This window comes from Bradysia coprophila (assembly GCF_014529535.1).
Source record: "Bradysia coprophila strain Holo2 chromosome X unlocalized genomic scaffold, BU_Bcop_v1 contig_12, whole genome shotgun sequence".
In the NCBI taxonomy this organism is placed as follows: Eukaryota; Metazoa; Arthropoda; class Insecta; order Diptera; family Sciaridae; genus Bradysia; species Bradysia coprophila.
Genome location: NW_023503293.1, coordinates 4867833 through 4885717, shown reverse-complemented (window position 1 = coordinate 4885717; position 17885 = coordinate 4867833). Strand labels below are relative to the sequence as shown.

At 36.5% G+C, this 17885-nt stretch overlaps 2 protein-coding genes across 8 annotated transcripts; one reads left to right on the top strand and one right to left on the bottom strand.

Annotated features, from left to right (window-relative positions):
- The first annotated feature begins 2154 nt into the window (after window positions 1-2154).
- Window positions 2155-4721, top strand: LOC119067203. Its single transcript, XM_037170045.1, has 3 exons — window positions 2155-2772; window positions 3241-3547; window positions 3826-4721. The coding sequence occupies exons 1-3, from the start codon at window positions 2511-2513 to the stop codon at window positions 4544-4546; spliced, it is 1290 nt and encodes a 429-aa protein (XP_037025940.1). The 5' UTR covers window positions 2155-2510; the 3' UTR covers window positions 4547-4721.
- A 4381-nt stretch (window positions 4722-9102) lies between these two features.
- On the bottom strand, window positions 9103-16384 carry LOC119067199 (ubiquitin carboxyl-terminal hydrolase Usp2). 7 transcript variants are annotated; one of them, XM_037170034.1, is made up of 9 exons: window positions 15916-16032; window positions 14830-15142; window positions 13333-14524; window positions 12069-12252; window positions 11381-11891; window positions 11149-11318; window positions 10874-11020; window positions 10731-10809; window positions 9103-9427 (listed from the first exon to the last, which is right to left on the bottom strand). In XM_037170034.1, exons 2-9 carry the CDS (start codon window positions 14847-14849, stop codon window positions 9358-9360), a joined length of 2373 nt encoding a protein of 790 aa, XP_037025929.1. In that variant the 5' UTR covers window positions 14850-15142; window positions 15916-16032; the 3' UTR covers window positions 9103-9357. The 7 variants fall into 7 exon arrangements, with proteins under 7 accessions (XP_037025929.1, XP_037025924.1, XP_037025930.1 ...); XM_037170029.1 differs by lacking the exon at window positions 15916-16032 and adding an exon at window positions 16259-16384 and having other exon boundaries at window positions 13333-15142; XM_037170035.1 differs by lacking the exon at window positions 15916-16032 and adding an exon at window positions 16259-16384 and having other exon boundaries at window positions 14395-15142.
- Between the last annotated feature and the right edge of the window lie 1501 nt (window positions 16385-17885).

Sequence of the window (17885 nt, the reverse complement as noted above, 5' to 3'; positions counted from 1 at the left end):
GGACGATGATGTCAAGGTGAACTGCTGTACTTTTTTTTACGTTTTCTGTTTACCAAATTTTAAATATTATAGACTGGTCTGAACTTCGACCCACTTTCAATAATTGCTAATGAACAAGAGCAAGTGGATGATTTTCATAATTTTGACAATGCGAGTGACGACGACGAAAATATAGAACAGTTTGAGGATGACGATATGGATGAAAATATTGAAGAATGCAACAATGAAGGTGAATGGACTTACGCGAATGGGTCTGAGGTATACATGTAGTCTAAATAGAGTTCGTAGCGGTCGTAGCCTTATTAGTGTGTTAAATACGCTAAAGTAGAGTGATAATTGGTTATGGCGACGTAATAGTACATTACGTCCGAGGTTCCAAATTTACGTGCTTCTGGTCGGTAAATGCGAAAAATGTACTCAAAAAATACCATTTACCGACCAGAAGCACGTAAAATTGTTTTATACCAAAACGGACAATTTTTTGCATAACAGCACAACTCACGGATGTAGAAAAATTTGAAGTTTATATATACATTTTTCTTGGATTTCATAAAACTCTTATCAAGATTTTTTCGAAATTTATGTGTCGATGATTTATTGATTGAGCTACGAGCCAATATAAAAGCTACCACGTTTGCAATATCAAACTTTTGTTCGGAATTAGTCCACTTTCTGTCCGAAATGTTTTTTTGACGATTTAGGAGTTACCGCGCCGAATGCAAGGTTTATAATCCAAATCGTCAAAATAAGCATTTTGGACATAGGTACACATACGCTATTTTAACTGCCAAGAACAGATATATCAAGATAAACAGTCTTGCCTTAGAGGGAAAAATTTGAGATTATCGTTCTATGCAGATAAAATTACTTTACTTACAGCAATGAAATTTTCGCAAGGGGCACGCCGTTGACATTTGCGATAATTTTCACTGTCGCAGTGCTTCGCAAGTAAAAATACTTATCTAATTGCTTCCAAGTTGTTATTTTGCCTAGTGGGATTATAGCCCAAACCTCCAACTCGACAAAATAAAAACTTGGAAGCAAGTAGGTACTATTGTTGCCTTTACCTAACATGTGCTATTACTTCAACCGAAAATACGAAATTACATTTGCATCAAATCAAATATCACACGTTCTAATAGCCTAAATACAAACAACATTAATTGATAGATTGATTAATAGAACGAAATATTCCAAAATTATATCTATTTCAACAAATGAAGTTTTAGAATACAATTTCTTCATCATCAAAATTTTTCTTCATGTTTGTTGAACAGCACCGGCGGAGTAAATTTTAATTCAGTCAGTTTTATCTGAAATGTGTTGTTCGTATGAGCCTATTGTTAGTTATAATTATGTGACATTTCTTTTGAATGTAATTTCTAAAACAACAGTTTTGATTGACCTTCTAAATAACATTTTAGGATGAAAATGACGAACTAATTCCCCGTGAAAATAATGAAGAAATTGATTCGAATCAAAATAGAGGTATCAGTGGTCGAAGAATCTTTGATATACAAGAGATTTTTAAACGTCTTGAGGCAATTGGCAGTCATTCTAAGCATTGCAGCTTTAGCGACATGAAGCTAGTGCGTGAAACAAGACGTGGACTCAATTCTATTTTTACATTCATGTGCCGTAAGTGCGGGATGAGACGAAAGTTAGAGTCCTGTCCGAAAAAACCAAATTCAATGAACTGCAATGAGGATGCTGTGCTAGGAATTACATCAGTTGGTTTAGGCTACTACCATTTGAAAGAGTTTCTCACGAACCTGGATATACCTGTAATGGGTAATACATTGTATGACAAAATTCAAAAGAGGCAGCAGGCTGATTGGCTAGATATTGCCCATAAGTCGGCAATGGATGCACTGGAGGAGGAAATTGAACTGGCCAAAGCGATTTTATCGGTGGATTCGGCTGGGAATGCTCTAATACCAGTGATTTGCGATGGAGGATGGGGTAAAAGATCGTACGGAAAAGGCTTTAACTCCCTTTCCGGATGTGCTGTTTTGATAGGCGTGAGAACAGGAAAAATCGTGTACTTCGGCGTTCGAAATAAGTACTGTCATGTATGCAAGATAGCACAGTCACTTTGTACCCCGCCCAATCACCACGTCTGCAACATCAACTATGAAGGACCATCATCCGGGATGGAGAGCGATATTATCTCCGAAGGATTCAGATTTTGTGAACAATTTGGTGCTAGATTCAATAAGTTGATATGTGACGGAGACTCGAATACCTACAAACATTTGCGTGACATACGCGTTTATCGGAATCCGGATGTGTTTGTAGAAAAATGTGAATGCTGCAACCATTTACATCGAAACTTCCGGTCAAAATTTGGGTGTTTGTGCCAGATCACAAAGTTTGATGTTGATCTACGAAAGCACGTGAAGCCATCGAAAGGACACGATATTAGCAAAGGCATCAAATTAGCATCCAAACATTGGCGGGAATCGGGGCTGGAGCTATCAAAACAAATTCGCAATTTGGAAAACGACATTATGAATGCTCCAGCGCATTATTTCGGAGTACATCATAACTGCCGAAAGTACTTCTGCACTAAATCTACAACTGAGGCTGCTATTGATAATCTAAAAGCTTTGAAAGAAGATGGGCTTTATTACGAAGTTCTAAATTTGTGCCAACAATATTTTGGCGGAAATGCAAAAAGTTTGCTCGAAAACTACACAAATAATGCAGCCGAGCAGTTCAATAACATCGTGGCTAAATTTATCGGTGGTAAAAGAATCAATTTTTCACTCGGTAGGTTGAACAGACGTAAAATTTCTTCTTTCCCCGAAGTAAACACAACGTGTTTCACAACCACAACCCGAAGTTTCAGCGTAGGTGATAAAATAACTATTGTCGCGTCTGCGTAGTGAAAACCTATTTTCAAAGCTTCGTGTATTTATATAGTTATTTATGCAATCGAACTGCTAAGTACTTTGTTAGGTTCTAGATGTGTAATTACACAAGGCCGCAGGGCGTGTGTCATAATACACATCGTAAGCCCAATAAAGTATTGTGCATTGATTTGCATACAACGTTTTATGCACCTAAACTTTGCAAATTTTGCATATTATGATGCTGAGCGCCATAATTTTCGATTTCGCGTCATTTCTTCGTAAAACTTATTCTTAGTTCGTTACTTTTCTTTCGGTTCCGAATTTTAAAACATTTTTCTCCTTCTCACCGTAAATTGATGAGTAATGGCAACGCATTGTTCTTCAGGTGGATCTTACACTGCAAGAGTCGCTGCGGCAGTCGTTCAATACAATAGCAAGGGCCATTCCAGCACAGAGTTTCGGAAGTACAAGTTTGGATCGGTACAGAGTGCGAGACTGGAAAACATGGAAAACGGCAGGAAGAGAAAAATCTTACAGAATGCAATCGCCCTCCAGAGCCGACCGAGGAATCGACGTGGGAACCAAGACAATAGTGCGAAGGGTTCTGGTGCTTATTATCATGGGGAGGGAACCGAAGACATAGACATGGAGCCAGCTGTTTTTGAAAAGGCTAAAAAGGTGTTTTTGGAAAAGTAAGCGTTTTGACTTCTTCGTATTACAAGCCATTTACATGCTTATGCACGATAAAGTGAACTTTGCGTCACTGTTTGTGACAGTGAAAATACACTGACCGATCACAAGCTTGTAAAATATCCAACGCATTTGCTTGTAAGTTATTGTTTTGGATTGTGTGACTACCACTCGGCTCGTTGCGCAAAGCTTGCCAAAACAACAAACTTACAAGTAAGGACGCAATATGTAAGGCTTCTACTAGAGCTGCGATTTCTTACACCGGCCTTATTCTTTACAGACTCATGTTCAACCAGCGCAACAGAAATGATGTTGAAGAGTCAACACGAGGGGGTAAACATAATAGTCGCTGGCAACAAATACGGCAAGATTTGGTTCCATCATCGTTTGTTCCGAAGATAGTTCTTTCTAAGACAAAAAAGAGCTACAAGAATCACTTGGACGAACTAGTTTATAAGCGAAGTGAATTCGGAAACAGTGCCACAATCAAACACCAACGGTTGGTGGAGCGAGATGCGTTACAGTTCTTCCAAACCCTCTTCGATGATACGTTGCATGATTGCGGCCTGTTTATCGATAAGGAAATATTTTTCTTGTGCGCTTCCCCTTTGAAATTATATGGAAACGATCACACGCTCAATATTAAGTGTCCCCTCAAAGAGTACGGAAAGAAGTTCGATGAAGTCATTCACAAACTACCATTTTGGGATAAAAAGGGCAACTTGAACACGAAACATGAGTGGTACGTAGAGCTTCAGTGCGAATTGCGGGCAACTGGGAGAAAATATGGTTTTCTCATGTTTTGGTTGGGTTTATGCGAAGAAACACCACAATACCGAATAATCGAAGTCCCTAAGAACGACAGTTTTTTTGATACCGAAGTAACACCTAAATTAAATTATTTTTACAATGAGGTCATGGTCAAGGAGCTTGTCGACTCTCGCAAGCAGAGGAACATGGCGTTGCGGGAATATGACCCGAAAAAGAATATTTTTATTTAAATTCAGCAATCGATCGATATCCAATACTTCACTATTATTTATCATTAGCCTTGATCAGTTTTATTAGTTTTTCGTTCTGAGTGATTTTTAATTCTCGTTGAAATGAGCAATAATTTTCCTTTCCTTTTCATTTTAATTTTCACATCATTTTACTATAGATGCTAGTAGTATTGTTTCCTATAATTTGAATGAATAAATGTTGATCAATAAACATTCTTTATGTTGGTTTTGTGTACGGTTTATATTTTCAGGTCGTGTGTTTTAGCTGATGGGACATATTTGTGAGGTCTTTTGTAAAAATTGTTATCCGGAAAAGCAAGAATTAAATTGGAACACATGTAATTCCCTAACATACTGATTCTCTTTATCTGATGTATGATACGATCCTTATTTCTGAGATTTCCCAGTTTTGTTACACCAAATCTTTTGTGTTGAGCTCCTGATGGTTTTGGAAATAGAATAAACTTTAGTCCCGGTGGGAGGGATAGCTTCAATTTAATTTATAAAAAAAAACATTTCTGTCATTGTAGCTATTTTATAATCGGTGCAGGTACTTTGAACAATTTTTGGCTGTACCATCTCATCTTTTAGGGAGGTTGTGACCTATTTTTCTAGTTCACGTCACGAGTAAATATTTTCAGATTAGGATATGCTCCGTTTGACCTAGATAATTATCCAAGCCAATAAAAATATATTCAAAATCATTTCCCGCGACGTCCGCCTGTAATGAACAAAAGAAATGAACTATTTGCCGTCAAATCTGTTTTATCGACGGTTTCGTTATGACAGGCGCCAAATTTAAATAGAATACATCGATGAAATAAGTAGATATCTTATATAGTAAATCAGAAGTATAAATAAGTTAGAGTACTAAGTAAAAGCATGCTGATGATGTGTACCATATTTGTTTCCCTTGGTTTTGCTTACGTTGGATAAAAAATTGAAAAACAATTTCAACCGATCAGAGAGAAACCTGACCTTATGTGAACATATAATTTAATTCATATCATTTCTTGTAAATTCTTTGTTTTTTACTTAACAATTTTTTACATTTTTTTTCTCTCTTTTTAATTTTTAGCGAACACAATTTTGTCATTACTTTTCGTTAACGGTTTAATCTCAAATATTTCTGTTTTGTTAACTTTTTCATTTTTGTTATGCATTTTTTGCCATTTCAACATTTCGAGTTGATGGATTAATAAAATCCAATATCGCGTGCATTTACATTATGTTTTAGCATAAGATCTTCTATTTCCTTTAAACTTTGTTAAAACTCGGCTCGATTTTTGAGAATAATTAATTTGTACCACGTGTATCATCGATGAAAATTCTATACAGTATCACTTCGGTGAACAGGTATAATTATAATATCGCTTCATTCACGTTAAATCTTACTTCTTTTGTTAACAAAATCGGCATGTGAATTAACCCCCAATGTTGTAAAGCAGGGCCTACTTTTTAGAAACTTTTAGAGAAAATCGAGAAAATCAAGAAACTTCGAGAAATTCAAGAAACTTCGAGAAATATTTCTTGAATTTCTCAAAGTTTCTTGATTTTCTCGAATTAGAGAAATTTCAAGTAATTCCAGAAAATTCAAGAAATTCAAGAAACTTCGAGAAATTCAAGAAATTTCAAGAAACTAATTTCTCGAGTTTCTTGAAGTTTCTCGAATTTCTCGAATTCGAGAAATTTTAAGAAATTCGAGAAAATTCGAGAAAATTCGAGAAATTTCGAGAAATTCAAGAAATTAGTTTCCAAAAAGTAGGCCCTGTTGTAAAGTATTCCTGTGTTGTAGTTGTGTATATATCTCGGGATAAAAATTGACTCCGAAAGACATAGGCTGTATAAGAGAACAGAGTTATCGAGAACATTTGCAAGTTGAAGTACTTTGTGGTTCGCTTGAAGATCACGACCTAACAAATCCGGATCCACACAAATGTGATTGCAATCAATCTAAAAGATTGTTTTCCTGGCTTTACTTCAGAGGAACCGCAAACGATCGCTTAATGTTTTTTTTTTTTACATTTCACGGAGAAATCGCATCAGAAGCATATTTTGGCCATTGTTTTACTGTATGCTGCGAGAGTGTGTTGGTGTGATGAGTGAAAATATTTTCCTATCACTAGTGATGGAAAAGTTACTTCCGCTGTAGCAACACACTCTCGCCGATTACAGTAATAGTACATTACGTCATTGTTTGGAGATTTTTATTTAGCCGAGAGGGAAGTTTGTATCGAGAGCCGAAGGCGCGGGCTATAATCCCTCGTGGCAAAATAGCCATCTCCAAACAATTACGTAAGTTATTTTACTTCAAAGCACTGCGAAAACGAAAATTATCGCAAGTGTCAACGGTGTGCCGCAAGTAAAATATGTTTCAAATTAGACCAATAAACGCGTGGTCACTGTTTAAAGATACTCTTTTATGTTTTCTATGCTCTGGATTCAACACAGTCAGTGCCGAAATCAGATAATTTTCCGTACGGACACGAGCGAATGTATTAATTTGTTACGGCCGGAAACAATTAGCAAAACAAAAGAGCCTGCCGAACTAGATCACATTTTTCATTAAAATATTCATTCGGAACTATGTATATAATACATACAAAGCTCGCTGTTATCATTTGGCAAATAAACAATGGATGAAAGTCACAAGCGGAAATATATGACCCGTTTTGTGCATTATTAACGCGCAACGGTTATATCGCTGTGTTATAGATATTTGAAACAGATTATTGCATTGTGTTCGGAATTGAAAATTATCGAGTTCATGTAATGAAACGACACTGGATTCACCAAGAAGCTATTATAAACACGTGAAATTAAACATTTTGAGATAGTGTTGTCATGGTTCGTGTTCGTAATTATCTGATGCTGTAATACGTGTTCAAATTGTTCAGCTAGCGATAAAACGTTTCATTGAATTGAAATTAGGTTTGGGTCGAGTGCCCACTCTCACGGCTTGAAATCTATGCCATATTGTTACACTACGGCCAAAAACCGTTTGGTCTGACAAATTTTGCTTTTGAGAGCTAGGTAGAACCCAGTAACAGGTAACTAGCGGAAGCTATGTCTCAGTCAGCTTACCTCACAGAGAAATCCAAATGAAGAAGGAAATGTAAAAAATAAATTAGTTTAATCTGTTTAGTCTGTCGTGGCTGATAAGTTTCAAGTTTTCATCGTGTCCGACAATCCTTTACTAAACATTTTTATTTACATTCTTCATGTGGCACCTTAATTTGATTTTTCTTCGAAATCAGATGACTGCGCTTTGCACTAAATTTTTGACCTAGCTAGAGTTCTCGTAGCGCTTAAATACAAAAATGCAAGAACAAACTTTTCTCGCCTTGGGTAAAGTGACAATATGGCAATGTTGCCTTCTGTGAAACTGATTTGCACGAAAGATCTTAGTCTAGATGTAAATGACGCGATACCTTCAATGTTGACAAAATCATTCTATGCTAATGTCATCATCAAATTATTACAGGTTCACATGTTAGTGCAATAAACACTCTTTGTTATTTCTGTTCCAATACATTGCAATTGTAACCTTAAATATGTTTATTAAGAGCTCTGGGTTTCTGTGTTCCGTATAAAATATTAAAAATGGATTTTCACAAATTTGAAGAAAAAAAAGTCCGAAACACCGAATATTTATAATCCATTTTCACACACAAATTAACCTTTCACCGACGTCAAGCATAGTATATCGCCAGCATAAACATATCGAGAATCGGTTAATCCTTATTTTTGATCTAAGCGTTTTCGAAGAGATTTTAATGTACACCTTATGTTTGCTATTATATATGACTGAGTGAGCCTGAGCTCTTTGCTTATTTTATTGTATATGCTGTCGATAACAAGCGTTTAACCGTCCATGAAAGGTTAAAAACACTTTCTGGTATGTATATCACACACACCCACTCACACATACACATTTAACAATAATAAAACAACAAAAATATTTTTCTTTCATTTCCCATTTTGTTTTTTTTTTTTCAAATAAATTATAAATTAAATAAAAAAAAATAAAAAAAATAAAATAATTAACGAACAATAATTCGATAGAAAACTAAACAACTTAAATAAAAAATAATACCAAGCACTGTATGATAGATAAACTCAAATTGACTAGTCATGGACTGAGTAGTATTTGATACTGAATCAGTAGTAATTAGTAGACATTGCTGATGAATTCGATTAGATGGACCATCATCACCATCACTGGCATGACAATAATAATCGCGCTTATGGACTGAATTACATAAATGAATTTGTTTAGGATAATTGATGGAAATCGTATTGGCATTACGACAATGTCGTTGATTGGATGGTTGATGCATTGAGTGGCTATTAAGTTTTTTTGTTTGTTTTATTTAAATTTAATTTTTAGATTGAAATTTTTGTATTTGAACATTAATCGAGTTGGATAAAAAAGATTTCTTTTTTGTTCTAATAAATAAAAAAAAAATTCAATAAATTAACTAAAACTAAAAACAAAACACAAAAAATACAAAACAAAAAAAACGAACAAAAAATAAAATAAATAAAATTTTGTATACAGAGCATAAAATGTACAATAATTAATTTCGAAAATAAATTGATTTGTTTTCTGTTAATTTCTAAAATATATTAATTAATGGGTGTCACTAAATCGCGCGGGTTAATTGAAATTAAAAAGAAAAAAAAAACAACAACAACGACAACGAGAAACTTAAAATTTTTTTCTTTTCTTTTTGGTTGTTAGTAGCTTCGTTCTCACTTGTAAAATTTTTAGTTTCCTGTCAGTTTAACTAATTTTTGTTTTATTGTTCTTACGCTCGTTCGTAGAACAGTAGATAGGCACTGGATGAAACCAATCCGCTTTCACTAGCATCGTGTACCCTAAAATAATATTTCGATTTTTTAACAAATTTCTTTTGCACACAGTCATGAACACGTAAAATTGCCGCCGTGTTATCAATCTCTTATTTGTTGAGTCCACTTTGTTCCACACATTCACATGTGTTTCACAGGTGTATCAGTGTAGACAAAGTGGACTATGGACTAAACAATAATAAATAGAAAGATAGCATGGCGGCACTTTCAGGTGTTCATGCTTGTAAAATTTAATTATAAAAAATTATTTCTTTTAGCAAGTAATAAAATAGACCGTCGTCTGTGTTCCCTATAAGACAGCGATCTACCAATACCACAATCTGTGACAATATGATACCCGTAGAAGCAGTATGTTTGTATGAGAGAACTGGTAAATACAGCTGTGGAAAACGTAGACATAAATCCGGTTGACATTATCTGTATTCTACGAGTATCTGTTTGTGGGAGGTACGAGGGCCCCAACGGAAACAGATCTATAGTGTGTGTCTCAGCCATCACAAATGGTAAAAAGTTGTTGTCAATTTGCAGGAAACCGAAAAATTTGACTTGTCTCCCTCGACCATTTTTTTCTTCTTTTGGACGACAATACCTTAAATTTGACAGCAATTTGATTCGTATCCAAGTGTGACGCCTGACATATACACCTTCGTTAGACCACTCTTAACGTTTGAAAACAAGAATGGCAGAGCAAATGTTTTTCGTATTAGCACAGATAAGTTTCAGACCGTTGCCCCACAATGGAATGTTATGGGAAAAGATTGAAATGAAGCTTCCTAAATGAATGCAAAGTATGCAAAAATCCAAAATTGAGTCACAAGAAGAATTTTGCGATTTGACAAGAAATTATAGAAAAGTCCACGCACTTCCACGGATTTTGAGGATGTATTTTTGTATAAAGCCAAAACCGTTTCCTTCTTCTTTAACTAGAGAAAATAATGCAGAGAATCGCATTGCATGGTGAAGTAATAATACAGTAAAAACGCTCACTGAATGAACCTAAACGCTGACCAATCATTCCTGTAAAGTTTTATAAAATCAGACGACAATCTAGGTAATGTACTTCTACTAAAAAATAGACGAGAAAGATATGGTTTTTGCTTTAGCGGTTCGCTGTAATAGTAATAATAGTAATAGTAATAGTAATAATACCCACAAACGAAGCAGACAAAAACAAAAGTGATAAATACACCGACAAGCTAGTACATATTCGAGATGTCAGTTGTACTTCGTGTTTTTAAATTCCCAACCCACCGCTTGCCTGTATTATTCTATACGAAGATCATAACGGATATTAGATCAAATCACTTACATGTTATCGTTAAATTCATGCCATTTCTTAGTCACTGGGTGTTTGCACAGCGCCACATAATGTCCACCAGCAGTTGAACCTGCATAACATTTGCAATTTACAGCAAAGTTTCACAGGAAAATTTAAATTATCGGCACGCTTACCCATATGATTTGATATGCCATACAATGAATACAGTGCTGATGACGAATTGGCTGCATACGGTGCCATGTTCAGCTCTCGGTCACCGGTCGGAAACTCAACAATATTCGATAATTTGCTCCATCGTGTCTCCGAAAATCGTTTTAAATCTGTTTTTAAATCAATGTTAAGGAAAATCGGTTATGAATTAAACTGTACGACAATTTTGGTCCACAGTATTGTGAATGTGTTAGTAGCTATCGTGCGATAATTTATTTATTTATTTGGAAAAGGATACGAATTACTAAGTATTTGGGAAATCGTTGAATCGTAAATGTTTTGGTACTTTTCCGTCTCGTTTTGCACTTCGAGCATGTGGGCATTTCATCTCCATCGAGCACTTCCTCTTTGATGAATAAGTCTAGGCAACTTTCCAATTTACATTTGCTTGACGATGGCAACGGCACACTATGAACAGTCCAAATGTTATTCATTTTCCGAATACAGTCCGAACACATTGACCAATTTACCTCAAATCCCAAAATGGATCGAACGTCACACTCGTATTCCCGCACTGTGTACATTTCAAGCTACTTTTTAGCTGACCAACAAACAGATCCTTAATCATGGAATTTTCGACTTTGGTGTACCATTCCCATGTCAGATCGGCCTTTTTATTATCCGATAAATTGTCATCAATTTCCAGTGTTCCGCCCTTCGTACCCGTATTACACGCACTGTGCAATGAATCCAGAAAGAATCGCAGAAACTCTTGTGCATCCTGCTGTTGACATCCACTGTACATTCGATGTTTACACGAAAATGCCGATTTCAATTCACTGGGTGTTACGCTGCGAGTGTTCGTCGTCCACATATCACGTATCAGTTTCGCGAATTCCACCAAAATTCGTTGATCTTTTGTTGTTGACCGGCCATCGGTTTTGGTTTTGAGGAAACGTGACAATTCAGACGTATGACTTAGACATTGAATCACTGAATTCATGAAGCATGTGTTGCCGATATTGCGAAGACCACACAGACCTGCAATGGGGTAGGTTAGATGAGCACGGTTACCATTAAATTGCATTGATTTTTGCAAAGAATTTAGTTGGACAATTTATTTTGACAAATATGCCAGATTTTGGCAGACTTTCTGCGAAGCTAACTAGGTTTTGAATCGGTCGTTAAAAGTGTCACACAAAAAATAGTTATTTTTACCTTCGGACGAATCATCCGATACATCGGATATGGAGCTGGAAGCCAACGATTTGTTAAAGGCATCAGAATCGCCTAATGTTCGGCTGCTGAGTGTTGATCGTCCCTCTCGATCCCAGTACCGATTTGTTGACGATGGTGACGACGAAGACGATGGAGGCAACGAACGAAGAGACGTATTTCGTATCTAATGAAAAGGAAGACATGAAATTGGAAACGAATGACAAATGTTATGGGCCGGTAAATGATTTTCCGAAAAAAAGTATTTTTTTAATCAATGATTGACGAATGAATGAATGAAAGTGAATGCATCAAACGATCAAACAATGTCCAAATTTATATAATAGTACCACAAATACGATACGAGTAAATATTAAAGTGAAAGGCTGTGGTGCGTCACAAATTGAATTTTATGCTGACAATACAGTTAATGCCGATCAAATTTGTGTGTCAGTTTGCTTCAGCTATTTTACCAGCTAGCCGACTCATACAAACAAAATGCCTATGCGTGTTTATACTGTGTTATCAATACCACGCGCATATAATCCGTAAATAAGGACGGCATAAGCAGTGTGTTTGGACCAGCTGCTCAAGCAGCGGAAGCAAGCTTAGGCACACATTTTGGTCGGCATAACTGTAATGTCGAAAATAAAACATTTTGCAAAGGTATTGTTAAACGAACAGATGATGAAAATGTCAACAGTCGTACAAATTGCAACGGAATGGAGTAAAATCTAAGTGTCTCTGTTTTCAGGTGTTCGTAAAAATTACCACGTTCAAATCGATCCGTCATTAATCAATCAACAGACGATGTGTTCCTCTTTGACGCTAAATCAGATGGATCTTTAATTTACAAACCAACGTTAACACAACGTAAACAATTGGAAGTTTATTTATGAGGGGGGAACAAATATGGGGATAGGTACACTGAACGCGAACACGATAAACTCATTGCACCAATAATTTGTTTTTGTAAGTTTTGAATTTGAACTGAACAACTCCCGTAGCCATTTTCACTCTATTTGTTTTCAATCAAGTCAACAGTCCAAAATAAATTCAGCTCTCGATAAATGATGGATTTATGGACTAAAAATCGTCTAATTCGAACAAGCACAGCGCACAGCATATAATAAACTCAAGAGATATAAAATTCTCATTCATAAAATCAAATAATTTTTTTCTTGTTTTTTTAAATAAAACAACACAGATGAACAACCAGATGAAAAGAAATTAATTTATGATTTTCATGCGAAAAAATAGAACTTACACTTCCGTTGACATCACCACTAAGTTTTTGTTTATCTGTCGGCGTTTCATCGTTTCGTTTGTTAATCTGTCTCGATGCTGGTGACGTCGACCGCGAACCATTCTCACCACCAAATGCAAATCGCTTTTCACCGTTACTCAATCCATTTTCCGTTCCACTAACACCGTTCGCCTGATTACCACTTCGTGGATTCGTCAATGTGTTGTATTTATTGATGCCAGACGCTTCGATCGGTATTTTCGCGGTTGTAGGTGGTGGAAGTGTCGACGACATATGACCGTTAAAGTACTCTCTGGACGTTGTTATTTTCGAAATGGTCGGCGAATTTTTCCGTTCACTATCGTCACTGTCAATGTACTTGATGTCGTCTAATAGATCAGGACTTTTTTGCAAACAATTCATGTTGTTGTTCAATTCGTCCGATTTTTTAGTGTCACTTTTCAGGCTAATTGAAATATTCGTTTGATGCACCAATGGCTTAATTGGTCGACGATTCTGTCGAAGGTCTACAGTTGTCGCACTACTGTGATTCGGTGACGAGTCACGACTTTTTATGGATAGTCCGGAACAAACGACCTGAGATCTGGCCAATTCACATTCGTGACGCAAAAAGCTTCTATCAACGGTAAGCGGTCGCACACCGGTAATTTTCAAAAATTCACTCGATTTCGATTGATTGGTTATTGTGGTACTACTATTGTTGTTGTTGTTGTTGTTATTGATGTTGTTGTTATTGTTGTTGAACATACTGTCGGTCACATTTGAATGACTGTTTCGTACACTATTTTGACTGGACACTAATGACTTTTTACCGACGACAGATGAATTGACCACAACAGCGGTGGCTTTTTTTGTTTGTGAATTTTTTAAGCCAACAGCCGCAGTGGCAGTGGGAGGTGAATGGGAACAAATGAACACTTTTGGATTATTTGATTTTGTGTTAGTAACAGCAGCGGTAACAACAGCAGGCGGCTCAGTTAAATTATTATTATTTGAGCTTGGATGGAGTGAATTAAATGTGGAACAATTATGGGTTGCTAAAGAGGGCACACTCTTCTTTACCTTGCTTGTAATAGCTGAACTGTTAACGGGCGACGATGTATCACGGTCACGTGAGGCTGATCGCAAGAAACTACGTGCGTTGGATATATCCGCCGATGCTAATTTACTGCTTGTCGTTTCAGACAGTGATCTAGAACGTGATAATTCTAACTTTGGTATATAATGAGATGGACTATATTTCTCGTATAGATCCGCCCCGGATGTAGCTACTGAACGTGCTAATGATGATGGTGATTGTCTTTTTGTGTTGTGATAAGAATTTGAATCGCTTTTAGTGGCTGATGATGATGAACTATAACCACTGATCAATGCACTGCCACTACTACCATCCAATGAATAATCGCGCGATCGACTTTCCGATCGAAATCTCGATGATGTGGCGGATGATCCCGTTGGCGGTTTGTCAAAACTTGAACGTGTCGTGTATCTACTTACTCCAAATCGGGATGAATCATCGCTACGCGAACCGTAGCCAGAAGATGTGGTTAGACTGCTTCGATATTGGTGTGGCTGACGATTCGACGAGTACAATGATGATGTTGTACCACTGTTGGTTGACAATCTTGATGTATAAGTTGATGGCAGATATGAATTCCCAGTCGTCGTTGAGAATCGTTGCGATGAAAGTACAGGCATATTACAGCGAACACAATCGAATTGTCTTTGCGTCGGCTAAATCTGATTATCGCTGGTTCGTTCCGATAGATCAGTGACGTCTGCTGTGCTGTTCGTATATTGCCGATCGAATCTGCAAAAAAGAGGTGAAACAATCGTTATACTCGGGGTAACATTTTGTTACTTCGATCTACTTCGATTATACGGTGTGTCTGCCCAGTTTGACCGATTTGAAAGATAAGATACAAAGAGAGTGAGGTGAAGGAAGGTGACGGGATGTGTATGGAACTAAAGTTTTGAAGCCTTTGGCGGAGAAAAGTATTCGATTCCTGTTTGTCAAATCAAACCTTGTCTACGTTTAACAAGTGCGAGCGCGATAAATCACTACCGTATTGTGTCGAGCTATTGTGTATAGAAAATTATGAACGAAACACTAAGTCAATTCAAGGTCTGTCATAAATTAATCGAAATGTTTGCACGTTGTTCGCATTTTCTCTATCCGTTCGCAGCTGTAATTAAATCTAAACTTCAATATCAGAGAGAATACTCGCACCGTGTTTATAGTCTATGCCATCAAAATCAACCTACGCACAATTAATGTCTCACCAGGACTGTATATTTAGAAATTTTTCTTCGCTACCTTGACTACCACTTCACATATTTTTCTTCAGAAATCTACGCTATTTTTCCCATCAAATTCACTAAAAAGGTGACAAATTTTCCTTCGTACGTTAATTAAAGGTCATGTAAATCCGAAAACAGATTCTATTCCAATCATGAATGGAAAAAATCAATGGCCATAATTGGATAATTGGATGATTATGGAATTTCAATTCCACACTAGAAATGATGTGCAAAATCAAGGTCACTATTCGATTATGACAGCAGAGTTTTTCAATTTACAACCTTTTTTTTCCACTGTAACTTTTCGTTTATAAATTCAAATGCGAATGTTTCGGGTCACATCAAAAACTGTATTTATTTTAGAAGAATAACCATGACGCCTTCGGTATCACTATTGATCAAACTATTTATGAATGTAAGTGAAAAATATACCCCAAAAACGAGATTTCAAGTACACAAAAATGGAAAAAAAAATATTTGAAAATCAGGTCGGGAAATCGTTCTGTCAAAACACTTTTAGCCACCCGTAATGAATCATTTTCCTAGCACTCCTTGTTGATGCCATTTCTGGTCGGTTATTTAATTTGATTGGTCAAACGTTTCGTTAGTTTTTTCAATCACTTACTTTGTTGTTAAGAGAATAAATTGTTTCACTAAATAAAATTGCGAATTTCTTCCATTGAACAACACATCAGAACAATTTTTTTTCGTTTTAAGTTTGGTTTGCAAATGACAGATGGCGTTCGATTTTCTTTTACGATGTTAGAACACGTTCGCTTTTGGATCGGATGATTTTATTTTGAACGCACATCACTCTAAAATACAGGCAAATTGCAACGTAAAAAATGCAACCTTCAAATGGTCCCAATAATTGAATATCTTCTGTGTTCCGGCTACCTATGCATATTTGTTGTCTCAGTAGTTTTATTTAGGTATTCCAAACGCTCTGGTTAAGAGCGCAACGGTTTGATCCATGACTACGTTTTTGCTGTGCTCTGTGGTGTGGGTTTCAAGCAGCTTTCCACTTATCATCCGTTTTCCATCAGCGATGGCAATTTTTCAGTAAAATCGTCAACTACTTGTTCAACGTTGCGATTTTACGCTGTCTTGTGAACGAATGTGATGGAAGCAACTGAAGATGAACAGTTCTATACTGTTCTGTGACCACCATCACATTCGGAGGTCGAAACAGCGTCTTTGCCTCATGTTTATTCACTAAACGTGAACCATGGGAAAGGGAAAAGCAAAAAAGCTTTGTTGTTCAGCTGGGAGGTAATTTAAGTGATTCCAAACGTCCTGGATAAGGACGCAACGATTTGATCTACACGGGATCTTCAGCAAATAATAATGTAAGGCAAAGGAGCGTTGTGTTTTACTGTCTCGTCTGTGCTTTCCCTAATAAATTAAAAGAAAGGAGCTGCTGTTTTGGTTCTTGAATAAATTTGTTGAAACAAATGTATTTTATTCGTAGTTGTGCCAGTCCAAACAACACGTATATGTGGGTAAAATAACTGTCAAGTTACGAATTCTTAAAGTTAAGAAAGGCATAAGAATCTACGCTTTGGTGTCGTAGTTGTCGGGATCCTATTTTCACGTAAGAAATACGAATCGAGTATGTACGTACAATCGATAAATCAATCAGAGGTTTCCATACCATAAGCAAGTATGAATGATGAAGATTGTGTGTTCTATAGAGTTTTACGATGAAAGAGAAAGAAATATTTTGACAAGAACCCCAAAGCAAGTTATAATGAACTGGTTTTCGGTCTTCTCACTCATATCATAACATGTTGAAAGAGAAGAAAATACTTTGACAAGTACCCCATCATCATCATCTTGTCTTATTCCGCGGGGGAGCATAAGGCACCAACAAATTGCCTCCATCGCACACGGTTCAGCGCCAAGGCTTTCACTTCGCTCTAAGTCTTTCCTTGGTCTTTGGCTTCTTCAATGATTGTCTTCGTAGAGTGTGTGATCATTAATGCCATGTTCTCAACAACAAATTTTCGTTTGACATGACGTTCGGCCAAAAGATCTACAAGATTCGTCCTAAACATTTGTTAACAAAAACTTGTCACGTCTCACAGCCATATAACAGGCAGTGAAAGCCAGTTTGTCTTGAAGATATGAATCTTCAGGTTCCTTGAAATTTGTAGTAATTGTTGTTCAACAACGCTCCAAATATGATTGTCACTCTATCGCAAAATTGAACTTGGCCACAAATCTAAATTGAACGACTCCCTCCTTGTGAC